This window comes from Saccostrea cucullata, unplaced genomic scaffold (assembly GCF_032062105.1).
Source record: "Saccostrea cucullata isolate Sc308-1 unplaced genomic scaffold, CSIRO_AGI_Scuc_v1 ctg2179, whole genome shotgun sequence".
NCBI classification, from domain to species: domain Eukaryota; kingdom Metazoa; phylum Mollusca; class Bivalvia; order Ostreida; family Ostreidae; genus Saccostrea; species Saccostrea cuccullata.
The window spans coordinates 1-24,294 of NW_026936598.1; the positions used below are offsets into that span (position 1 = coordinate 1).

General features: G+C 36.1%; 1 protein-coding gene and 1 pseudogene across 1 annotated transcript; both read left to right on the plus strand.

The window, feature by feature from the left end:
• The first annotated feature begins 432 nt into the window (after nt 1-432).
• LOC134245905 (zinc finger protein 862-like) lies at nt 433-2,847 on the plus strand (annotated as a pseudogene).
• A 201-nt stretch (nt 2,848-3,048) lies between these two features.
• Nucleotides 3,049-3,645, plus strand: LOC134245910 (uncharacterized). The gene is made up of 2 exons (XM_062728147.1): nt 3,049-3,224; nt 3,322-3,645. The coding sequence occupies exons 1-2, from the start codon at nt 3,096-3,098 to the stop codon at nt 3,643-3,645; spliced, it is 453 nt and encodes a 150-aa protein (XP_062584131.1). The 5' UTR covers nt 3,049-3,095.
• The last annotated feature ends 20,649 nt before the right edge of the window (nt 3,646-24,294 follow it).

The window sequence follows — 24,294 nt, forward strand, 5'->3', positions numbered from 1 at the left end:
GGGCTTTTAAAAAATTTAAAAACTTTTAACCCTAAAACCTTTTAAATTTTGTTGTTTTTTGTTTAAACTTTAAGCATTAGGTCATGATCATGCTAATATGAATCAAACACTTTAAGTTATGAAAATGTCAATTGTTGTGATTTTGTAGGCATATAGTTTCCTCCGTACCCTGTTTAAATTCTAAAATCAAATAGTTTTAGGATAAAAGTAGAAAAGGTGTTATTACTGTTAATTATGTTAATAAGTAACCACTGTACCCATTGTAACCCGGCTACATTGACAGTCCTTCAGAAATTTTCTTCTTTCATTTTCCAATGGTTTTGTACTGTACCCTAATTGTAACCTTATTGGTAAAGGATAAATAGAAGTGTACCCTAGGGTACAAAAGTATCACCTAAAAACACAGTACCAATTTCTTGCCATATATGGCAGAAAGGCTAATGATGAGCGTGGGGATAGCAAACTCTCCGACTTAGCATTTGTGAAAGGGACAGACAATTTCAAACTAGATGCAATTCGTCAGCATGAAACAAGTAAGTGGCACACGTACTTCGTTCCAAAAAACTGTGACCAAGAAACACCTGCTGAAAAATGCGTTAAAACGTTGAGGCAATCTGAATACGACAAACTTCAAGTTAAATTTAGAACTGCACATGCAATAGCTAAACATCAGAAAAGTTTTCTAGATTACTCCTTTATATGCGCTTTAGATAAAGCAAAGGGCTAGAAATAGGTGATACCTACACAAATGACAAAGCTATCAGGGAATTTGTGCAAGTTATAACAGAAGTGGAGAGACAGAAAGTGAAACAGAAACTTGTAATGTCAGATTTCTTCAGCTTTACTTGTGATGGCTCTACGGATTTTACAGGAGAGGAATTGGACAATTTTTATATTCGTGTTGTGATCGATCTCAAAGTTGAGGATTGCTTTCTGCACATTGGAAGCCCAGAATCTGCTTGTTCTCAAGATATTTTTGATCACTTCTGTATGTTGTTCAGAAATTTAGAATTGCTACCTATTCTGAAAACCAAACTAGTCGGATTTTGTGCTGATGGAGCTTCCAACATGCAAGGTAATACAATTGTTATTTTTGATTTATAAATATGGCAATTAATATGACAAATAATATTAAAAGAAATAATCTAAGTTTATGATTAAAGACTTAAAGTACTCCTAAATAAATGTAGTTGGCATGCAAGTATCACTGTATGACATAATGAAATATCCAGATTTTTAAGTGATTATCCCTTTTTTCCAGGCAGAAAAAATGGTTTGGCAGCAAAGTTATTAGAATTGTCACCAGAAATGATAGTTACACACTGTGTTGCTCATCGTTTAGAATTAAGTTTTGAAGATACTATCAAAGCCTCTTACCAAAAGCTCTATGATAAGGCAATGACTTTGCTACTAGGAATAATTTATTTCTACCGAAAGAGTCCGAAGCAGAAAAAAGCCTTGAAAAGGTCTTTTGAGTCTCTTGGCATGAAACAGGTTTTGCCACTGAGGATAGGAGGTACAAGATGGCTACCTCACATGGAAAGGGCCCTCTACTCCTTTTTTCGCAGCTATCGAGCAATTCGGCTACAACTAGAGAATGCATCTCATGATTGTCCAAAAGCAGAAGGCTTTGCTAAACTGATATGTGATGGAAATCTTCTTACATTCCTTCTTGTCCTTAAGGTAGTCAGTTTCAGTAAATTCACAAATAAAAGCATAATCAACATTTTTAAAAATCAATGATTTGTTTTATTTTTATAAATAAATATAAGTTAAATCATATGTACAGTTACTGTGTGCATTATTGTTAAAATTTAAATAATGTTTTATAATTTAAGGAGATAATATCAGTTCTAATGAAGTTGTCACTGTACCTACAAAAGAGAGAGTTGTCCTTATCAGATGCCTATTTACGGGTTGATGCAACAAAAACATGTTTGCAGACAGCTTCACTGTAAGTACATTTTAGTTACTTTTATTATCTACAAGGTATGTATGTATACTTGTAGATATCATTCTATTAGAAGTAAGTGAATAATAAATGAAAACAGAATTTAAAATGAATCTGTTTCACATAAAGTGTTATCGTTATTGAATATTTGACAGAGATTTACAGTCTGCAGAGGAGGTAGTACAAAATAAAGAGTTTCAGAATCAATCTGTCACTTTTAACGGAATAGTTACTCAACCAAAAGTTGTTGCTGAGAGATTATGTGAAAAATTAGTGAAATCATTTGGTGACAGATTTCCAATAAGCCCCGTTTTGGAAGCCACTTTCATATCTAACTTAAAAAACTGGCCACTCCCTGGTTCTGATGCAATTAAAGGTTTTAATTTAAAAAAAAAGAATTTTATTTTTGTTTCTATTGATGGCTGTTGCTTACATTTACTATGTTCTGGATTATTTAGTGATTTAAAATCTTTTTGTGTATATATGTATATATATATTTATATATACCAATTTATGTTTTCTGTGTTGATTCAGTCTTGAGTTAATCATTAACATTATGTTTTTTTTTCCCTAGAGAGTTGTTAAATTTAATAAGAGATGTTGGAAATGTATACAGAAAAGCTGTATTGTAATGAAATTTATCAATCATAACAAAACAAAATATCTTTTTTAATTAAAATATGAGTGATTTATCATATGATGTATACATTGTACCCATTAAAGACTTAAGAGTCACCCATTTGACATACTTTAAGGTTATTAACATTTTTCTTGAATTTCAGAGTTTGGACAAAATGAGGTAGCTGTATTGGTGAATCAGTTTAAAGGACTTTTGGTTGAGTCAGGGAGGGATCCAAAAGAGATACCTGCAGAATGGGTCTGCCTGAAAACAACAGTGTACAAGAGGTAATTTACTACAAGTTCATGAAGAAATACTGACTGATGGATAAATAATTTGTGGATTTTATAATAATAATGAAATATTTTTTATTCAAATAGGTTTTCCTCAAGGCTAACAAGCAGAACCTTGAAGTGGGAAGACCTGCATAGTAGTGGGGAGGATCTGCCCAACATCTTTGGTCTGATTTCTTTAGTGAGGGCCCTACCTCCAACGTCAGTTAGGAATGAGGCTACCTTTTCAACCATGAAACTTACCAAAGGGAAGAGGCGAGCACGCCTCAATAACGAAACGCTTGATGATCTACTGATGATCAACCTGGAGTCTTCTTCAGTAGATCAGTATAATCCTCAGGAAGCCATCACTAAATGGATGGTAATTATTATTAATATATTTTGATAGTTTTTCAAAGGTCATCTTTACATAATTTGTACTGTTAATATTCAAGTTCAACTGTATTATTTAATTTTAGAATACCAAAGGCAAAAGGAGACTGCATTACAAGAGGGCACCGATTCAAGTGGGCACTTCCGATACCCAGATGATGGAGACTTCAGATTTCCTCAACAGGGCTCAACCTGACACAGATACCCAGATGGACACCACAGATTCCCTCCAAGAGCCTGATTCTCAAACTTCAGATTTATCTGACTTGGTATCAGAACTTGTGGCAGACCCGGAAGATAATGCAGATGAAGATCTAGATTATGACTCGGATAGTGATGTTGAACAAACAGAAAGAGAAAATGATGTGTTACTGAACATGATCATAGAATATGAATATGAATTAGAATAAAACAGTTTTAATTTTCACTGACCATAAGCATACTGATACAATATTCATTATAACTAAACTGATCACTGATGTATCATTAAATGAATATTAACCTCAAACATTGTTTCCATTTTCAAAATTGTCATATTCTGTCATTGAAAAGAATTTAAACATATCCAAGCTGAAGCAAGCTTGTAATAGTGTGTTATTAATTTAGAACTATGTTTTCATAAATTTTCCTTAAATTAAGGGGGCCAGTAAATTTTTTGGTGGGCCAGTAAAATTAGAAAGTTCACTGGTCCTACTGGCCAGTAAGTGTGAAAAGTTTTCGTGAAGACTGTTAAGATGAGAAAATTATTCTCAGAAAAATTACCAGTAATTATAAATTAATAATGTGTTCTCCAGAATACAAAAAAAGTTAATTGCTTCTTGGAGATAAAAAAAAAGTTTTGAATCATTTTAGCCAGTTGGTTGGGACAGGGCAATCAATTTTTTTTTTTTTCGAGATGACCAGACTGAGAATTTGAACTCTGAATATGTGCATGACAGCTAGTATTACCAGGTAATGGAAGATTCCCTTTGATGTTACATGTATATCAATTTTATTTTAAAGTCTGTACTCAGATGAAATAATTCAGCCTTTCTTAACTTCTTGTGCTGATCAAAGTGACAAACTATTCAGACATGTTCTTCTATTTAGTTTTTCTGTTTTCCTTTCATGAATACTACATATATAATTACTTTCTCATTTAAACTGCAAGGTCAAGACAAATCATTATTTTCTGAAACAGTACATGCATATTCATCTACTTTATGCCTGGTTCTGCTAATTAGTTCATCAATATGCATGCATGTACATAAATGACCATTATAGAACTCAATCCAAAGACTTGATGAAAAATTACATGCACATTTTAATATTATAAAAATTAAGTTTTGAAAAATAATTCCAAAATGTGTCATCTATTGAAAACTGTTTTGATGTCCCCAGGGTGTTGATACTACACATAAATGAAAAAATAAAAATGCACTTTAGATCTCTAGCTTATTATTTATTTGCCAAATGCATGTAGTATGTACATGGAATGTTATAAATTGAAAATGAAAGTAGGAATAAAATTTTAAAACTTTAGTTACTAAGTTAACTAGCTGTTATATTCTTTTTGGTATTATTTCACCTAATTGTTTAACCATATTCGTGTTCTTTTATAATCATAGAAACACCCCTTTTCATATTCCACACATGGGCTTACATTCAATGATTCAGACCGTTACTGAACACGAACGGTTAACCATGAGCACTAACAATAGAGCTGTTGTTCTAATGTCAGCAATATCATGCGTTTTGAAATATATTTATATTCTTAGCATTTGTAGACACTTCTTTCTTGTGTGTATATAAGCTAGGAAAACAACAACAGCTGCAAAAAGTACCATAGAATATATAAACAACTTACGTTTTAAACACTGCGCCTGGCAAGCTTGCATCATGCCCACAGCCATTATCCACAAGTTGTACTTCGTTAGATTCGGACTATTTTCTCGTAGTTTATAATTAAATTTGTTAAATGCTGTTAAAATTTATTTTAATTCAAAGTAAAAGTTATATTATCGATAAAAGCAATTTAAATTAATTCCTTGAATTTTTAACGATTTTTTGGAAATTTACTTTGCAAAGGACGACTACTCCCTTCGAAAACTGGTTCCCGGCCCCGTAATCTAGACGCTAATGGACGAGTTTACCATGTTAAATCTCCGTAGACTTTGAATTTGCCGCCGTGTGTATACACTGGTTGACCTCGAGGGTTCGGATAAACGGCGGAAAGTTGGAAAAAAAATGATCTATCGATCGGAACTGGGTTGAAAGCCAAGGTATTTATATATTTTGAGATTTTATGCGAAAAGTGCTTACAGTAACTTGGTGGGACAGACTATAATGGCTTTGTGAAATTTTTCACACCAAGTTTCTTAATGCGCGGACCGACTACAGACGATAAGTCTGTTACCTTAGATCAAAACAGATCTTCCGAGAATAACGGCGAATGTAGATACATGCCCACATGTAGTAAAACAGTTACTAATAACAAACTTCAGAACTTACCCCTAGACATCGATTGTTCAGAGACCGAGTACGAGTCCGAGCGCGAATATCATGGAATGTATGATCCGCCTCTTGTCAGTCATGGAAAGAACGATAACTCAGTCGTTAGACCTAAATCTTATCCAGACAATGCCCGGTGTTTTTCAAAATCAGATCAGGAATTTAACACTTGTACTTGTCTGCGAAACAGAAATTGTAGTTCAATCACTGATCTTTCATCACAGAAACGTGATCCGTACCTCTTTCCAGATACACAAGTGCATGCGCACGCTGAATCAGATTTGTTTTCATGTTCACAAGAAAATCCTCACTACTGTCTTGGTATGAATGAAGACTTATCGTGTGATTCAAAACAACGAGTGTCAAATAGGAGAATAAATACTCCTGACATAGTTGAAACATTCACACATAATCCAAAACGTGAAAGAAACACAAGAAATCCCCTCGATTCTAAACATGTCGCGCCGTCAACATTTACAAATCACGTGACTCGGAGAGGCCCAAAAGGGGCAAACGTCGATTTTAATGCACACGCTTTCTACGATGAATTAGAAAATACAAACTTTGTAGAAAAAGCTGCAAATGTACAGAAAAGTACAAAGCTTGTAAATAGAAAGCCGAAAGAACCGGACACTTTTGACGGAAATAAAGTTGAATGGAATGATTATGTGTGTCATTTTGAGCAAGTGGCTGAGTGGAATGAATGGAATGATCGTGAAAAAGCGCTTCAACTTGCTATGAGTCTACGAGGTGTAGCCCAGCGCGTGTTAGGAGAATTACCCAGAGAAATTTTATGTCAGTACGAGACATTAAAATCTGTATTAATGCAGAGATTCTGCCCACCTGAACGAGTTACAGCATATCGCTGTGAGTTTAGAAATAGACGTCGCAATCGCGAAGAATCAGTAGTCGAATATGGCTATGCGCTTAAGCGTCTCGCGAGTCGCGCATTTCCGTCTATACCTATAGAAATGAGAGAGAGCTTAATTGTCGAGCAGTATATTTCCGGGTTAGGAAATCAAGATATCAAAAGACACATTCAGTTCGCACACCCGAGCACCCTGGATCGAGCCATATCATTAGCTGTAGAGTTTGAGGCCTTTGAGGGTTCGTACAGTGTACTACGGAAACCGAACGAGTCCATTCATTCGAATGTTATGGCCTTGACAAACGCAGGAAATTCTGAAAAGAATATTCAGAAAACCTCACGTCATTCAAACCTTGAAATATCTAGACTTGATAGATTAGAGAATTCGATGAGAGATGTCAAAGAATCTCTAAAGAATTTATTAAATAAACCGGAAAGACCCAGTCAGGTAGAGAAAACTGAACAGAGAAACAACACGCGCCCGCCTATTAAATCGCGAGACTCTCAAAAGTTCACTTGTTTTAATTGCAATGAGGAAGGTCATATAAGTCGCAACTGTCCAAAGAAGAACTCAAGTTACGCGAGAAACGAGTCAGTTAGGACTCCAAGGACACAACAGTCCGAGGAGAATACTGATTTAAACTAGAACGAGCTGGGATGGAGGCCACAGGCTCAGCTCAGACAAACAATTGTGATAAAAAATTTGATAAAAATGTAAGGCCATTGAATAGCTTTAGATTAGCTGCTATTTCTCAACACTGCTGGTTTATAAAAGTTTCAGTAGGAAACTCAGATATTAAAATGCTTGTAGACACGGGTTCTGCGGTTACTTTGCTGTCGAAGCAAATATTCGATTCTTTGAGAAATGTAAAACTGGAGAACGAATCGTCTATTTTGACGACCGCTGATGGAGAACCTATGTCCGTGTTAGGTCGCTGTACCTTGAATTTAGGGATCGCGAATGACGAATTCAGTCAATCGGTTATGGTAGCCGATTTAGGAAATCTCGAAGGAATTCTCGGATTAGACTTTTTAGCTCGTAATCATGTCACTTTTGATACCGGCAGAGGTGTTTTGAAATTCAAAAATTTTGACTTGGCCTTAACAAATGAGTCAGTGTCAGAAAATTCGTGCGCTCGCGTTCAGTTAACTCAAACATGTAAAATTCCCGGAGAGTCAGAAATATTTCTGAAAGGGAAAATCAAAGGGAAATTGCCCGAAATTGACAGTATTTTAGAACCATTTGAAGGTTATATGGGTGAAAAACATGTCATTATACCAAAGTCAATAATAAAGTCAAAAGACTCAGAAGTGGTGTTTTCTGTTTTAAACCCTACCCCAGAGACAGTCATATTAAAGAAAAACGCTTATGTTGCTTCTCTTGAGCCTGTAACAGAAATTTATCACCAAACACAAGCGTCTAAAGACGTTAGACAAGACAATCACGGACTGTTAACGAAAGACTTACCAGAACACTTAAGTCCTCTGATGTCTAATGTTTCTGACAGATTGTCAGCAGATGAGAAAAATAAACTTAAACAAGTTTTAGCTCAGTATTCAGATATATTTGTCGGACCAGATGGACGAGTAGGTCAAACAGACCTAGTCCACCACAAAATCAAGTTAAAAGATCAAACACCTGTAAAAATTCCTGCTAGGCGATTGCCTATACACCAACGCGAGATAGCTAATGAAGAAATAGACAAAATGCTAAATCAAGGCATCATTGAGCCTAGTGAATCACCATGGGCAGCGCCCATCGTATTGGTTAAGAAAAAGGATAATACCACTCGATTTTGCGTTGATTATAGAAAATTAAATTTGAAAACAATCAAAGATAGTTATCCTTTACCGAGAATCGATGATTCTTTAGATTCGCTTTCAGGTGCCCAATACTACTGTACTTTAGATCTCGCTCAAGGATTTTTCCAAGTAAAAATGTCAGAGGAGGATAAGCCTAAAACGGCTTTCGCGACTCACCGTGGGCTGTACCAATTTCGCGTAATGCCCTTCGGATTGGCCAACAGTCCTAAAACATTCGAACGACTTATGGAACTTGTTCTAAACGGTTTGCAATGGGAACGTTGTCTCGTTTATCTTGACGACGTGATTGTCTTTGGTAAAACGTTTACGGAAACTCTAGACAATTTGAAACAAGTTTTTGACAGATTCAAAAGTGCTAAATTAAAACTAAAACCCAAAAAGTGTACATTTTTCCAAGATGAAGTTCGATATTTAGGACACATTGTGTCAGTCGACGGAATAAAATGCGATGAAGAGAAAATCAAGGCAGTCAACGACTGGCCGAATCCTGAATCTGTTACCGATGTTCGAAGTTTTCTGGGTCTTGCGTCATACTACAGAAAATTTATTCAGAATTTTTCAACATTAGCCTTTTCATTAACGCAACTTACTCAGAAAAACAGAAAATTTTCCTGGACCGATGAATGCGACGAAGCATTCCAAAAGCTGAAAGAAGCTTTAATTTCCGCACCCATCTTGTCTTACCCCACACGTTTCGGTCAATTTGTGCTAGACACAGACGCGAGTAATTCCGGAATCGGCGCGGTCTTGTCGCAAATTCAAGATGGCGAGGAGCGAGTCATCGCTTATGCTAGCAAGACTCTTTCTCGTTCTCAGCGGAGTTATTGCACGACATACCGAGAATTACTTGCTGTAGTTTCATTTGTGAAACATTTTAGATATTATCTGAGTGGTAAGAACTTTTTAATCCGGACAGATCATTCATCTTTAATTTGGCTCAAAAACTTCAAAGAACCGGAAGGAATAGTAGCAAGATGGCTCTCGTTACTCGATACTTATGATTTTCATATCGAACACCGCAAAGGAGTATCGCATGGTAATGCGGATGCGTTATCGCGTAGACCAAGACGCAGATGTTTACGCGCTGAGTGTGACCAATGTGGAAAAGAGCAAGTTAGCTCTGCAATTGTCAGTTCCGTAGATTTGAAAAATAATTCAAACAAAGATGCGTCCCCACAAGAATCTGATAAGTCATGTCAGACTTCAGAATCCGAACAACGGGAAATGCAGGAACCAAACTGGTTACCTCACTGGAGTCATGAAAGTGTGATAGAAGCACAAATAAATGACAAATCTATTGGTCAAATTCGAGAGTGTTTGAAAAATGGCGAAGATATATCTAAATTAAAGAGTACTAGTATGGAAATGACAGCTCTAATACGAGAGCGACAGTTATTGAAAGTTGAAAATGAAATCTTATATCGAATGTGGAAAAACGAAAATGGTTTGACATATTTACAAACAGTTGTACCTAGAGTTCTTAGAATCAAAATTTTGAACCATTTACATAATACAAAGTCAGCTGGACATTTAGGTCGAGAGAAGACCCTGGGTAAAGTTAGGGCTAGATACTACTGGCCAGGGATGACAAGCGATGTAGCTCGCTGGTGTCAGACCTGCCTTCCGTGCCAGCGTAGAAAACCCGGTCCAGGGTTGGGTAAATCACCCATGAAACGCGAGCCAGTATATCGACCCCTACAATGCGTTGCAGTAGACATAATGGGTCCTCTTCCTTTAACAGACAAAGGCAATCAGTACATTATGGTAGTCGGGGACTATTTTTCAAAGTGGACAGAGGCCTATCCTCTGCCAGACCACACTGCACAGGCGGTCGCTGACAAGTTAATTTGTGAATTTATATGCCGATATGGTTCGCCTCTAAGAATTCATACAGATCAAGGGCGCGAATTCGAGTCAAATCTTTTCAAACGCATGTGCGATATTTTTGAAATAGAAAAATCTAGGACAACGCAATTTCATCCCCAATCAGACGGGATGATAGAACGCTTCAACAGAACTTTACAACAAATGTTAGCGATGTTTGTTAACGATTACAAAGACGATTGGGATGAACATTTACCGTTTTTAACAATGGCCTATCGCGCTTCAGTACAAGAAAGTACTAAATGTACCCCAAACCTTTTAATGCTAGGAAGGGAGACTTCACTCCCTATAGACCTTATCACAGGGTCACCGACTCACCCTAATGACGCCCCTGTAGAATGTCCAATAAAATACGTCGAATGGTTAAAGGAAGCAATGCAAAACGCATTTGACTATGCACATGAAAATTTACAAAGTACTTTTCAGAAACAAAAGCATTATTACGATACTAAATTAAAGATAAGGTCGTTCGAACCAAAAACATTAGTACTACGTTGGTATCCACCGGAGGCAAATCAAAAACTTGGTTTAGGGTGGACAGGGCCCTATGAAATTGTCAGGAAGTTATCAGACATAACCTATGAAGTAAAAAGATGTAGTGACGGAAAACTAAAAATAGTACACGTAGACCATTTAAAATTACTCAAACAGAAATTAGAGTCAGATGAGGGACGGGGGGTGGACTTTAACTTAGAAGACAATTTTGCAATTGCTGAGGATAGCAATGCATCTGAGGAGGAAAGTGATGAAAGGGTTGAACCGAGACCCGAATCACCACGATTCAGTAGAAGGGGCAGACGCCTCAAGTCTAAAGTTATTTATAGTCCATAAATATAATAAACTAGATTAAATTAAAAAAAAGTTATTCATATTTAATTGACAATTAGTCTTTGTTGTTGGTGTTGTAGAGTCATCGTAAGAACTAAGAGAGTAACAAAATATTCATTTACATAAGTCCATGAACATAGATCCATGAATGAGAAGTTGAACTCGTTGACATAGATTGTCCTAAATAAATAATATTGTTTTTATACTCATATGAAATGGGTTATAGTAGAGATTATTGTACGTAATACATGCATACATATGTAATTTGAAACCATGGGCTACTGCTTTCGGTTGTGTATCGACTGTATTTGTACATGTAAGCAATAGTTGATATTGCACGAGTGATTGAGTGATGCACGATTTTGTACGTTGTGAGAAACTTAGTGAAATGTATTCACGTGAACATTAGACTAGAGAAAGGTCTTGTTCAGGAATACCAGGTATAAAAGTTTCAGTTTTTGTCGTGTTTATAAATTTGAAAGTATGTTATTATTTTTTAGGATTTATGTCAAGTTTCAACATGGACATTGACCATTTACAAGTAGATGTTCTAGACCTCATGGCTGAGGATGACTTTACTTCGAAGAGTCCGTCTTTGACTTGGACGTGCAGGACTTTGGCTATGTTGCCAACATGAAATGCCCCATTGCAGATTGCAATGTTCAAGGAACTTTCCCATCGAGGGCGAAATTCCAGCGCCATTGAGAAGAGCGTCACATTCGGGAGGTTCAGAAGTGGGCGTGCCCTCACCAAGGATGCCATGCACTGGTCAGAAGAAAATCCGACATGAAGAGTCACCTGAAATTCATTCATAAGCAGACTAATCCTTCCATCCTTGAAGCCATTATTGCCAAAGCAACCAGCCAGATGGTGAGGGCCACGAATTATATCGACCCTGGGCTTTTGAAATATAACTTCCGACGTGCCCAGACTTCCCAGACAGCCGGCGTTTCTTCCTCCACAGGATTCCCCTCGATGGCGAATGTTGCTCCCGGGACTGTGGTGATTCCTCCCCCGGTGACTGAGCCGTCCTCTTCGTTGGATCTGTCTTTGACGTTGGCACCGTCCTCTTCGTCGCTGGAACCGTCTTCTTCGTCGTTGGAGTCGTCTTCGTCGTTGGAACCATCTTCTTCGTTGGCACATTCGTCTTCGTCGTTGGCACCGTTATCTTGTTCGTTGGTGGAGCCGTCTTCTTGCTCGATGGTGGAATCTCCTCTTTCTTCGATGGAACCTGCAACACTAGCAACACAGACCAACTTCAAGAAAATATCCATTGCTGATTATTTAAAGAAACCTCAGTCCAGATCTACACAGACTCTTTCATATTGTGATGATGATTTTTATATCCCTCCCATACCTTCCACTGAGGACTCACTTCAAATATATATCGTTAAACTGGGTAGCCAGATAGATAGGATTGCCCGTGTGCGTTTGGTGGCGAAGGAGCGCTTAGAACAACTTCAAAAACCAGGATCGTCCCTCCGCGAACTGGAAAGCGAGAACCGCGCACTGAAGAGAAAGATATCGGAACTCCTGGAGCGCGAGGAACTTTTTCCAGAACAGTGAGACATTGGTATAATAAGTGTAATTCATTTTTATTAACTTTAATGTGTGAACTTTAATCAGTTTCATGTTGTTACTGTTTGCTTTGTCATTTTTATATCTTACTACTAGTATTTATTATATACTATGAGATATGTATATGTCTTATTGCTTATTATGACATGTCAGTATCATTAATTATGCTTTTTTATGTAGCATTAATACTTGTCCAGATTTTCATTGAATGTCCATTGAATATTTGAATTAATACTAGTAATTTAGACTAATGTACATGGTACATTAGGTCTTGGGAAGGGGGGAGTGTGACAGTTGAGATCTTGATTGAATATTTATTAATTAATATTCCAGTAATTGATTATTACTTTTGTACATTGACTGATATTAAATTAGCATAAGTCTATGTTTATTATGTATAAAATATACCTATTGCTATTTTGTTAGCGTAATTATACTTATTGTTCTATTGATTTTGCGCTAAACGTCATTTTTATGTTATGAGTATGACGTCACAGTACGTCCCGGCCCGGGTTAGCCCGACGGTATTATTACTGACGACTGTTGTAATTTTGGTGAGTGCTGATTTTTATACCGAAGGAAGTGAACGTGTTTAGAGGAGAGAGCGGTCTATATTTGACCTGTAAGCATTGTTATCATTGTTATAGATGTTTTATTATTGTAATTAAATAAACGGTTAAAACTGAAATCGATTCCTGTTAATTGATTCTGGGACTATTGGGCAACCGCCCGTTACACATGTATAAGGTGACCTCTAGTCTCCTTATTGATGTAAATATAAGGTGTCCTCTAGTCTTCTTATTATTGTACAATATAAGTGTCCATATTGTCTTCCTAATCATGTACAATATAATGTGACCTCTGGTCTCCATTTTGATATGCATCATTAGCTTACTTATGTTGATGGTATCTATACTGTTTTAAACACTCTTGTCTCCTTATAGAAATACTATACTAGATGACCTCCGGTCTCGGCATTGATATGACACATTATTTAATCATTCCGTTTGCAAGATCTTGTTCAAGGAGTATGGTGTAATAAATGTGATGTGACCAGCCAACAAGGATGCTCGCTCTTATGTATCTGATCTCATTTCTGGTATTTAGGAATCTGTGTGCTATGCCCTGTTCTCAAAACCCATTGTTAATAGAATTTTTTTTAGATCAATCTCTGTTTGGTATCTCAATCTATTTTTTCATTGTTTAGTATATGTTTGTATCCTGAATATCAATTAATTTGAAAACAAATTCAGGAATTGAAAACTGAATTTGGATTTAATTTTATTCTTATTTAAAGTTCTTAAAGAGTGTGGATTTTTCTTTTGTTAGAGAAACATAGGTAACCTTTATTGGAATCATGATATAAAATATCCAGAAATATATATATATATATATATACCAAAACACTGGATTTTTCTTAATATATATATATATATATATATATATATATATATATATATATATATATATATATATATATATATATATATATATATATATATATATATATATATATAATTTAAGAAAAATCCAGTGTTTTGGTACAGTAAAATATATCCAATGAAAAAAAGTCAGAAATCACAAATCTCGAAAATCATTTTTACTGTTAGCGCTTTCTGCCTAATGGCTCTTCAGACAGTTTTAATATAGGATTAAACGTTCTTTTTTCAGAATTTATCGATGTGTAAACTCTGCCTTTTTACTCACAAACTGAATAAAAGTGCGAAGCACTTTTATGTAAAGTTTGTGAGTAAAAAGGCAGAGTTTACACATCGATAAATTCTGAAAAAAGAACGTTTAATTCTTATAATTCCAATTACGAATTTTTTTAAATTATTAAAATTATTTCCCTTTGAGGCCGCCATACAATCCGTTATTTTGTACGGCGTAGGAATACTTTATGCCGCAAAGAAACGTATATACAAGATGAATATCAATAAAATCCAACTTAAACTGTCTAAACAATCAATAAATAAACTTATAAAAACTCACTGAATGTTGTTTAAGTCAACAAATATCGTAAATACGCGTATTCTCCAGAATAATTCGTCCTTGACCATGGTCATGTTGACATTTTAACAACAAGTTGAACAACGTCATAACGAAAGATGCAGACCGACGACGTCCTCGATTTGCTCTGGTTCGTTCAAAGATTTAGGGAGAATATGGGATCTGTAGGATGTAAACATGTGAATTTTATGCTAAAAAGACAAGAGTCTGAGGTACGTTTCTTTTCCCTGTCACAACGATACCAACTGAGCTGATATTGAACGTCTAGAAAATGACAGCATAATCAGCGATTTTTTCAAATTCACACTCATGATCCGACAGTGATATAAACATAATATTCCCGTCTGTCAGTCCTGTTTATCTTCTTTTCATTCATTCATTCGATCATTCATTCATTCATTTTTATTTCCTAGCTAAAACGGACTAGAAGTATCTGTTTTCAATGTTTTTACAACAGTCAAGAAAGTAGTTCTAATTGAAGAATTCATCGATGTGTAAACTTTTTCTTGAATTTGTTTTCGTCCAATCAAAAGACAGGGAATCAATAAATAAAATTAAGATTGGAATTATAGTAAAATATAAAATTGCTTAGTAACGTTCATAAGCACGACGTCAAGTATTGTCCATTGTGACGTCATAATAACGTTCATTGGATAGTCGGTTATTTTGGCGGGGATATAATTTTGGCCTATTTTTGCGATTTCTAAAAATTCACTAAAATAAAAACCGCTAAATTTGTAGTCTACACACCTTGCGTTTGTAAACTTCCCCATTTTTGAATGATGGTTAAGGCAAATCACCGGTGGAGCCATCATCAACAGGGGGGGGGGGTGAGGGGGGGGGGGGGGGGGGGGGGGGGGGGCAAGCAGCCTCTCAATGAGCATTTTCAGTAGTAAAAGTAGTGTCGGGAAAAAAGTGTTGCTACGTGCCTGGTCCCCCCCTCCCTGTTGCTACGTGCCTGACCATGCATATAAATGTTATGCATAGAAGTACAAAACTACCTATACATATAATAAAATGGGTCAAGCAAGACTGAAGTGTGAGTCAATTCTATCTATATAATAACAGTACGTACATTGGGTAACGCGGGGGATCGCTAAAAAGTATAATTATTTGAATGGAAAACGGAAACGACAACTTGATTTGATACATCTTTTTTGATTTCTTCCAAAATATTGCATTGTGGATATTCTCCTCATCTTTTTAACCACACCATCCTCTGTATGTTTTATCCCAAGCTCACCAGGACATATCGTATCGACAGTTTTTAAGCTGTTGATTTTGGTGAAATCTTGTGATTTCAAATTGTCCAAAAGTTCCTGGCAATATCCACATCTGATTTACACCATTTCTTGAATATATTTTTGCACAGTACTCAGTAACAGTACAGTGCTCTACTAAGAAATCAGCAATACCCGTTTTATCTACATAAATAAGGAAAGTAGATGTGAATATTCAATCTAAGAGGGGCTCAAATTGTATACTGTAAATTGGTTTAATTCCACGGTGTTAAAATTTCACGATATCTCAAAAAGTACCAAAACGTAAAAAAATTCCCTGAGTTGCAAATTTATAAATGTATAAAAAATAAAAGTCTCCTTTGGAAATATTGATCAAAAATATTATTATCCGTAACATCTTCAATAACAGCGGGTAGATCATTTCAGAAAACTTCGAAATCGTCTCATCTTAAACCATTTTTCTTTTGTAGAGGGACAAGAGGGTACCGTCTTCCCGTATGGAAACTTTGAGTATGATCGGCACGCTCCTGTCCGTATTTCCCAGGAAGAGAGCGTGTGTCGCCGGCGGGTCTGTGTGGTCTGTAGGTCCAATAAACTGAAGACAACGAGCGGCGGAATGATACAGTCTCGGTGGAAATGTCCGGAATGAAGTGCCGAGGAAACCGGAACTGCTACGCTCAGTACCATGCCTCAGTTTTCAAAATTCCTTTTGAGAGTGCTTTGTCTCTTAGCCGGTTTTTTCAACCTCCTGAAAAGACAGCTATGACTGTATTATATCCTAGTGATATAAGGTGATTATTGGAAATCGTGTAATGGGTTTGTATAGAGAAGAGAATAAAAAATTATTATTAAAAAAATTCTGACAATGATACAGTCTTAAACCATTTTTTTCTTCAGAAAATTGCGTTGTGTTGAGTTTGTGTTATAATAAAATTAAGTAACATTTTTTGTTACTTATGTCTCTTTTATTTTTCAAAGATGTGTGATTGAAATAAAAGTGGATTTTTTTTTTATAGTTGTGGATATGCTAAATGAACCCATATACATGTACTAGTAACTATTTGTAAAGTTTCTTACCTCTGAATGTTTTAGCAATGTTTTAATTTTCCCAAAGACACCTGAAGCTTTTCTAAACATACAAGGAACGTTTGTTGAAGAATTGAGAGCCATGAAAATATCCTTAAGGTAGACGGAATTTATTTCCACCCTCATAATTTTAATGGTTTAAATGCATATACTTTCATTTAACTATATCAATTAATAAACTATCACTGTCTTTCCCATTTCATATATCAAAATAAAGTAGAGACTTAGTGCTTTTATTTCCTGTAATAAAATTGCTTTTTGAGAATCTAAGTATTGGAAAACAGGCTTTGAGAAAATGCAATGTTCTTAAACAAAAAATAGAATATGAGCACAGCCCACAATCCAAAAATTAAAACACGTTTTTTAATCTTACGAAACATATCTCATTATGTAATTGCATATTTTGGACTAGAGGTTGTGCTCTAAATGAAATATTGAAAAAAGAATTTCGAAGGAATTTACAGGATATGGGGAAAATGACGCATTTTATGACGTCATAATACATTGACTAAAGGGAAAATTACGTCATGTTCAATAGATACATGGTTACAAATAGTCCAAGTTAAATATACTGAATTTTCAACTTAAACTGAGCTGTTTTGATTTTTCCGAAATTCTCAGGGCCAAAAATGATTCTAAGTGCTTCTTGCACTTTACCAATTATTGTAAAAAATGTATAGGTTCCCCTATTTTTTAAGACTGGAGAAATCAATCATTAGAAGTATATATGCCAACATGAAAATGTCGTAATTTTTTTCTTTTCTTAGAGAACAGTACTATGAACATTTTATAAATTATATAAAAACTGGTTCAAATACATAATTCTGATGCTTAAAAGGAGATGGGTGAACTTTACGCGAAATAAGCTCTTAGGGCAACAAACATGGACGTGAAAAATTAAATCTCAATTATATCAAAATTTTCCTTAATACTTCATCTAACATTAAAGTATACTTTATGTAAAGTATCTACAACTTGCAAAAATATCATGAAGATTGAAGTTATTTGCCTATGAAATATTATACACACACGAAAGAGGACAAAACGGTTAATTTTTTCACACTAAAACACTATGTTTCGATATAAGTGGGTCTTCGCTCCATTATTTTGAAAGTTAATCCTCAAAATATGCATACAAATATACATATTTTGGTTTCTAAAATTATGGAACAAAGACCCACTTTTCTTTAAAAATATAATTTTATGACATAACTTTCTTATCTTTCCGAGAAATACTTGAAGTCCACTAAGTCAATGGTCAATGCCACTCTTCTTCAGGACTTGTGTAGCGTATTGGTTAGCATGCTAGTCTCAATAGAGAATGCTACTAAGGATTTTTATTGCCAGGGTTCGAACCCAATGGATACCACATTATTTTTAGCTCACCTCGACGAAGTCGAGATGAGCTTATGCTATACTTCCGGCGTCGGCGTCCCAGGTTAAAGTTTTAGGAGCAGGTCCATTCCCAAGTAACTATAAGCCCTACCTGAACCAAACTTGCATGGATGACGCATCTAGGGATGTACACTACCAGACTTGCTTCGGATGCTGGATCTGACCTACATTTCTAGATGAGTGACCAGGTTAAAGTTTTTGGAGCAGGTCCATTCCCAAGTAACTATAAGCCCTACCCGGACCAAACTTGCATGGATGATGCATCTAGGGATGGACATTACCAGACTTGCTTTAGATGCTGGATCTGACTTACATTTTCCAGATGAGTGACCAGGTTCAAGTTTTTGCAGCAGATCAATTCCCAAGATGAGTGACCAGGTTCAAGTTTCTGGAGCAGGTCCATTCCCAAGTAACTATGAGCCCTACCCAGACCAAACTTGCATGGATGATGCATATAGGGATGGACACTACCAGACTTGCTTCGGATGCTGGATCTAACCTACATTTTCCAGATGAGTGACCAGGTTAAAGTTTTTGGAGCAGGTCCATTCCCAAGTAATTATAAGACCTACCTGAACCAAACTTGCATGGATGATGCATCTAGGGATGGACACTACCAGACTTGCTTCGGATGCTGGATCTGACCTACATTTTCATTCCCGAGGAACTATAAGACCTACCCGAACCAAACTTGCAGGGATGATTCATCTAGGGATGGACACTACCAGACTTGTTTCGGATGCTGGATCTGACCTACTTTTTCATTCCCAAGTAACTATAAGCCCTACCTGAACCAAATTTGCATGGATGATGCATCTAGGGATGGACACTACAAGACACTACAAGACTTGCTTCGGATGCTGGATATGACCTACATTTTCCCAAGTAACTATAAGCCCTACCTGAAGCAAACTTGCATAGATGATGCATCTAGAGATGGACTCTACCAGACTTGCTTCGGATTCTGGATCTGACCTATATTTTCATTCCCAAGGAACTATAAGCCCTACCTGAACCAAACTTGCATGGATGATGCATCTCGGGATGAACACTACTAGACTTGCTTCGGATGCTGGATCTGACCTATATTTTCATTCCCAAGTAACTATAAGCCCTACCTGAACCAAACTTGCATGGATGATGCATCTAGTTATGGACACTACCAGACTTGCTTCGGATGCTGAATCTGACCTATATTTTTCATACAAGAGACCAGGTTAAAGTTTTGGGAACAGATTTATCCCAATGAACTTGAAGTCATTGATATCTGCAGTATTAACAAATTTAATTTTTTGAATATTGTTTACACTATACATGTTTTTCATGCTACATGCGTAGAAATGTGTATATGCCCTGTACGGGGTTAAACACAACTTGCAAGAATATTGCTGTTGGGATAAATACTAGAGATTAAAAAAATATTATGTGAGATTTGCATTACTTACACTGATAACATTCGTGGAGGCGAGCTTCGTAATCTTTGATTACTGAGTACCTATGTTTAGCTATCTATACCGTCGGTGTCGGCGTTAGCGTCGGCGTCCCGGTTAAAGTTTTAGGAGCAGGTAAGTTCCCATGTAACTATAAACCCTTCCTGGACTAAACTTGCATGGATGATGCATCTAGGGATGGACACTACCAAACTTGTTTGGGATGCTGGATGTGACCTACATTTTCCAGATGAGTGACCAGGTTAAAGTTTTTGGAGCAGATCCATTCCCAAGTAACTATAAGCTCTACCCGGACTAAACTTGCATGGATGATGCATCTAGGGATGTACACTACCAGTCTTGCTTCGGATGCTGGATGTGACCTACATTTACCAGATGAGTGACCAGGTTAAAGTTTTTGTAGCAGGTCTCATTCCCAAGTAACTATAAGCCCTACCCGGACCAAACTTGCATGGATGATGCATCTAGGGATGGACACTACCAGGGTTTTCGGATGCAGGATGTGACCTACATTTATCAGATGAGTGACCAGGTTCAAGTTTTTGGAGCAGGTCCATTCCCAAGTAACTTTAAGCCCTACCCGGACCAAACTTGCATGGATGATGCATATAGGGATGGACACTACCAGACTTGCTTGGGATGCTGGATGACCTACATTTACCAGATGAGTGACCAGATTAAAGTTTTTGGAGCAGGTCCATTCCCAAGTAACTGTAAGCCCTACCTGGACCAAACATGGTGATGCATCTAGGGATGGACACTACCAGACTTGTTTCGGATGCTGGATCTGACCTACAATTACCAGATTAGTGACCTAAGGTTATTGCCAAGTAACTATAAGCCCTATCCGGACCAAACTTGCATGGATGATGCATCTAACGATGGACAATCGAATCTTGCTTCGGATGCTGGATCGGACCTACATTTTCCAAACGAGTGACGAGGTTAAAGTTTTTGGAACAGGTCAATCCCCAATGAATTTTAAAATCTATTTAAACAGACCTTGCTTGAATATTGTTGTCAGAATAAATACTAACTTTTAAGAAAATATGATGTGAGATTTGCATTACCTAAACTGATAACATTCGTCGAGGTAATCTTTGATTACCTATGTTTATTCCCCGCCATGAATATGGCCGGGGCATTTAGTGTTTGTCATGTCCGTCTTCCGTCCTTCCGTCTTTCTTTCCTCCATATGCTGATAGATATTGATGAGAGCTATGCAACTGCATTTTGTGACCTTGACCTTTCCTTTGACCTTGACCTCACTTTTTCTTAAATTAGAGTTTAGCTCAGTTTTAAAGAAACCATTCAAGATGATGTTGTCAAACTTCACATGTTGTTACATACTGATGAGAGCTATGCAACTGCACCAACCTTTTTGATCTTGACCTTTCCTTTGACCTTGACCACACTTTTTCTTGCATTAGTATTTAGCTCTTTTTTTAAGAAACCATCCCAAGATATTTTTTTTCAAACTTCATGTGCTGATACATAATGATGAGAGATATTCAACTGCATCAACAATTTTTACCTTTCCTTTGACCTTGACCTCGCTTTTCTGAAATTAGTGTTTAGCTCAGTTTTAAAGAAACCATTCAAGATGGTGTTATCAAACTTCACATGTTGTTACATACTGATAAAAGCTATGCAACTGCATTGACATTTTTGACCTTGACCTTTCCTTTGACCTTAACCACACTTTTCTTAAATTGGTATTTAGCTCAGTTTTTAAGAAACCATCCAAGATATTTTTTTTCAAACTTCATGTACTGATACCATAATGATGAGAGCTATTCAACAGCATCAACATTTTTTACCTTGACCTTTCCTTTGACCTTGACCTCACTTTTCTTAAATTAGTGTTTAGCTCAGTTTTAAACATCTCATTTAAGATGGTGTTATCAAACTTCACATATTGATACATACTGATGAGAGCTATTCAACTACCTCAACCTTTTTTACCTTGACCTTTCGTTTGACTTTGACCACACTTTTATTTCAATCATTTTTAGCTCAGTTTTAAAGAAACCATCCAAGATAATTTATCAAACTTCATATACTGATGAGAGATATTCAACTGCATCAGCATTTTTTTACTTTGTCCCTTCCTTTGACCTTGACCTCACTTTTCCTAAATTAGTGTCAAACTTAATATGCTGATACATTCTGATGTAAGCAATTTAACTACATCAACATCTTTGACCTTATTTTACCTTGACCTCACTTTTATCAAATTTATGTCAGTTTTAAAGAAACCATTTTATATTTTTTTTTTCAACCTTATATGCTGATACATACTGATGAGAGCTTTTCAACTTCAACATTTTTAGCTCACCTGAGCTGAAAGCTCAAGTGAGCTTTTCTGATCACATTTTGTCCGGCGTCCGTCTGTCTGTCAGTCTGTCTGTCCGTCTGTCTGTCTGTCTATCTGTAAACTTTTCACATTTTCGACTTCTTCTCAAGAACCGCTGAGCCAATTTCAACCAAACTTGCCACAAAGTATCCTTGGGTAAAGGGGATTCAAGTTTGTTAAAATGAAGGGCCACGCCCTCATTCAAGGGGAGATAATTGGGAATTAATGAAAATTTGATGGCATATTTTAAAAATCTTCTTCTCAAGAACCACTGTGCCAGGAAAGAAAACTTATGGGGAAACATCCTCAGGTAGTGTAGATTCAAGTTTATTCAAATCATGATCCCCGGGGGTAGGGCGGGGCCAAAATGGCTGACCTAAGTTTTACATAGAAATATATAGGAAAATTCTTTAAAAATCTTCTTCTCAAGAATGACAAAGCTATAATTCATCATATTTATATGGAAGCATGCTCAGGTAGTGTAGATTCAAGTTTGTTCAAATCATGACCCCTGGGGGTAGGGCGGGGCCAAAATGGCCGACCAAAATTTTACATAGAAATATATAGGAAAATTCTTTAAAAAACCTTCTTCTCAAGACTGACAAAGCCATAATTCATTATATTTATATGGAAGCATGCTCAAGTAGTGTAGATTCAAATTTGTTCAAATCATAACCCCCAGGGGTAGGGTGGAGCCAAAATGGCCGACTAAAGTTTTTAAAGATATATATATATAGGAAAATTCTTTAAAAATCATTTTCTAAAAAACAGCAAATCCATGATTGGTCATGGGACTACTTTTGGATTTAAACTTAACAATAAAAAGCCATTTTCTACTTTTTCCTACCCTTAGTGCTCAGGTGAGCGATGTGGCCCATGGGCCTCTTGTTTGATCTTGGCCTTTCCTTTGACCTTGACCTCACTTTCCTAAACAGTGTCAAACTTCATATGGTGATACATACTGATGTAAGCAATTCAAATGCATCAACATTTTTTACCTTGACCTTTCATTTGACCTTTGACCTCACTTTTCAGAAATTAGTGTCGAACTTCATATGCTGATACATATTAATGTAAGCAATTCAACTGCATCACTTTTCAAGATATTCTGATCAGATTAAATACAAAATTTCATGTTGCATTACTAATATACTCTCGGCGGGGCATTCATGTCCTATGGACATATTTCTAGTTTTTTATATAAAAGAATATTTTTTTACGAAAATTTTTCCTCGGAAATTTTTGTTAATCGCGATTTCATAAAAATCAATAATGAGAGCTTAACTCTAAATACTAAATTCACAGTTTGAATATAATCTTTGTATGTCTGAAGCTAGTGGGCTTTCTGCACGCCAACTTCGCCTATCTCCTTTCAAAATACTGGCTACTGAGATATTTTTGAATTTTCAGTATTAGGGAAACTATTTTTCATTAGAAGTACATTCAAGAAAATACCTGAATGAAGATTCCTGATAAGGAGTTACTGCCCTTGACAACATTTTTTAAAGATTGAATAATAAAAAAAGAAAATATTCTTTTTTTTTTTTTTTTTTTTAAATACATAACAATTTTTGTAATAACACCTATTGAAAAGTATTCTTAATCTTTCAAAATATGCTGTTCTACTGGGTAACAGTTTTTGCAAAAACCTATGAAGTCATAGGAAGATGGAAAATCGTAAATACTGTTTTCTTTAAATCTTTTATAGATTTATTTTGTACAAATTCTCCTATGAAAGGCATATTCGACTTAAAATATGACATTTCTTTTCCCAAACTCCTAATATTTCTATATTTCCACGCTTTACGAAAGTGTATTTGAAGCTGAAGGTTCTGTTGTCCCAATAAAATTACTTTCCAGGCTAAACGGATATCCCTCTTCTTCGTTGGTGTCTACGAGTCGGACTCGAAAAGAATAGGATGAACTTGCCTTCAGACCGGAAACACAGGCTTGCGATGCATCATGGGATATTAAATCTTTGAATGTTGTCCATTGCCCTTCAGGCATTTCTTTGTACTGTACATGATATTTAAATTGTGGAGACAAAT

Bases quoted from the DNA above. Each gene is read 5' to 3' on its own strand.
- LOC134245910 (XM_062728147.1), top strand. From the start codon at position 3,096: ATGAAACTTACCAAAGGGAAGAGGCGAGCACGCCTCAATAACGAAACG. The intron at 3,225-3,321 runs GTAATTATTATT...ATTTAATTTTAG, and splicing joins AAGCCATCACTAAATGGATG to AATACCAAAGGCAAAAGGAG.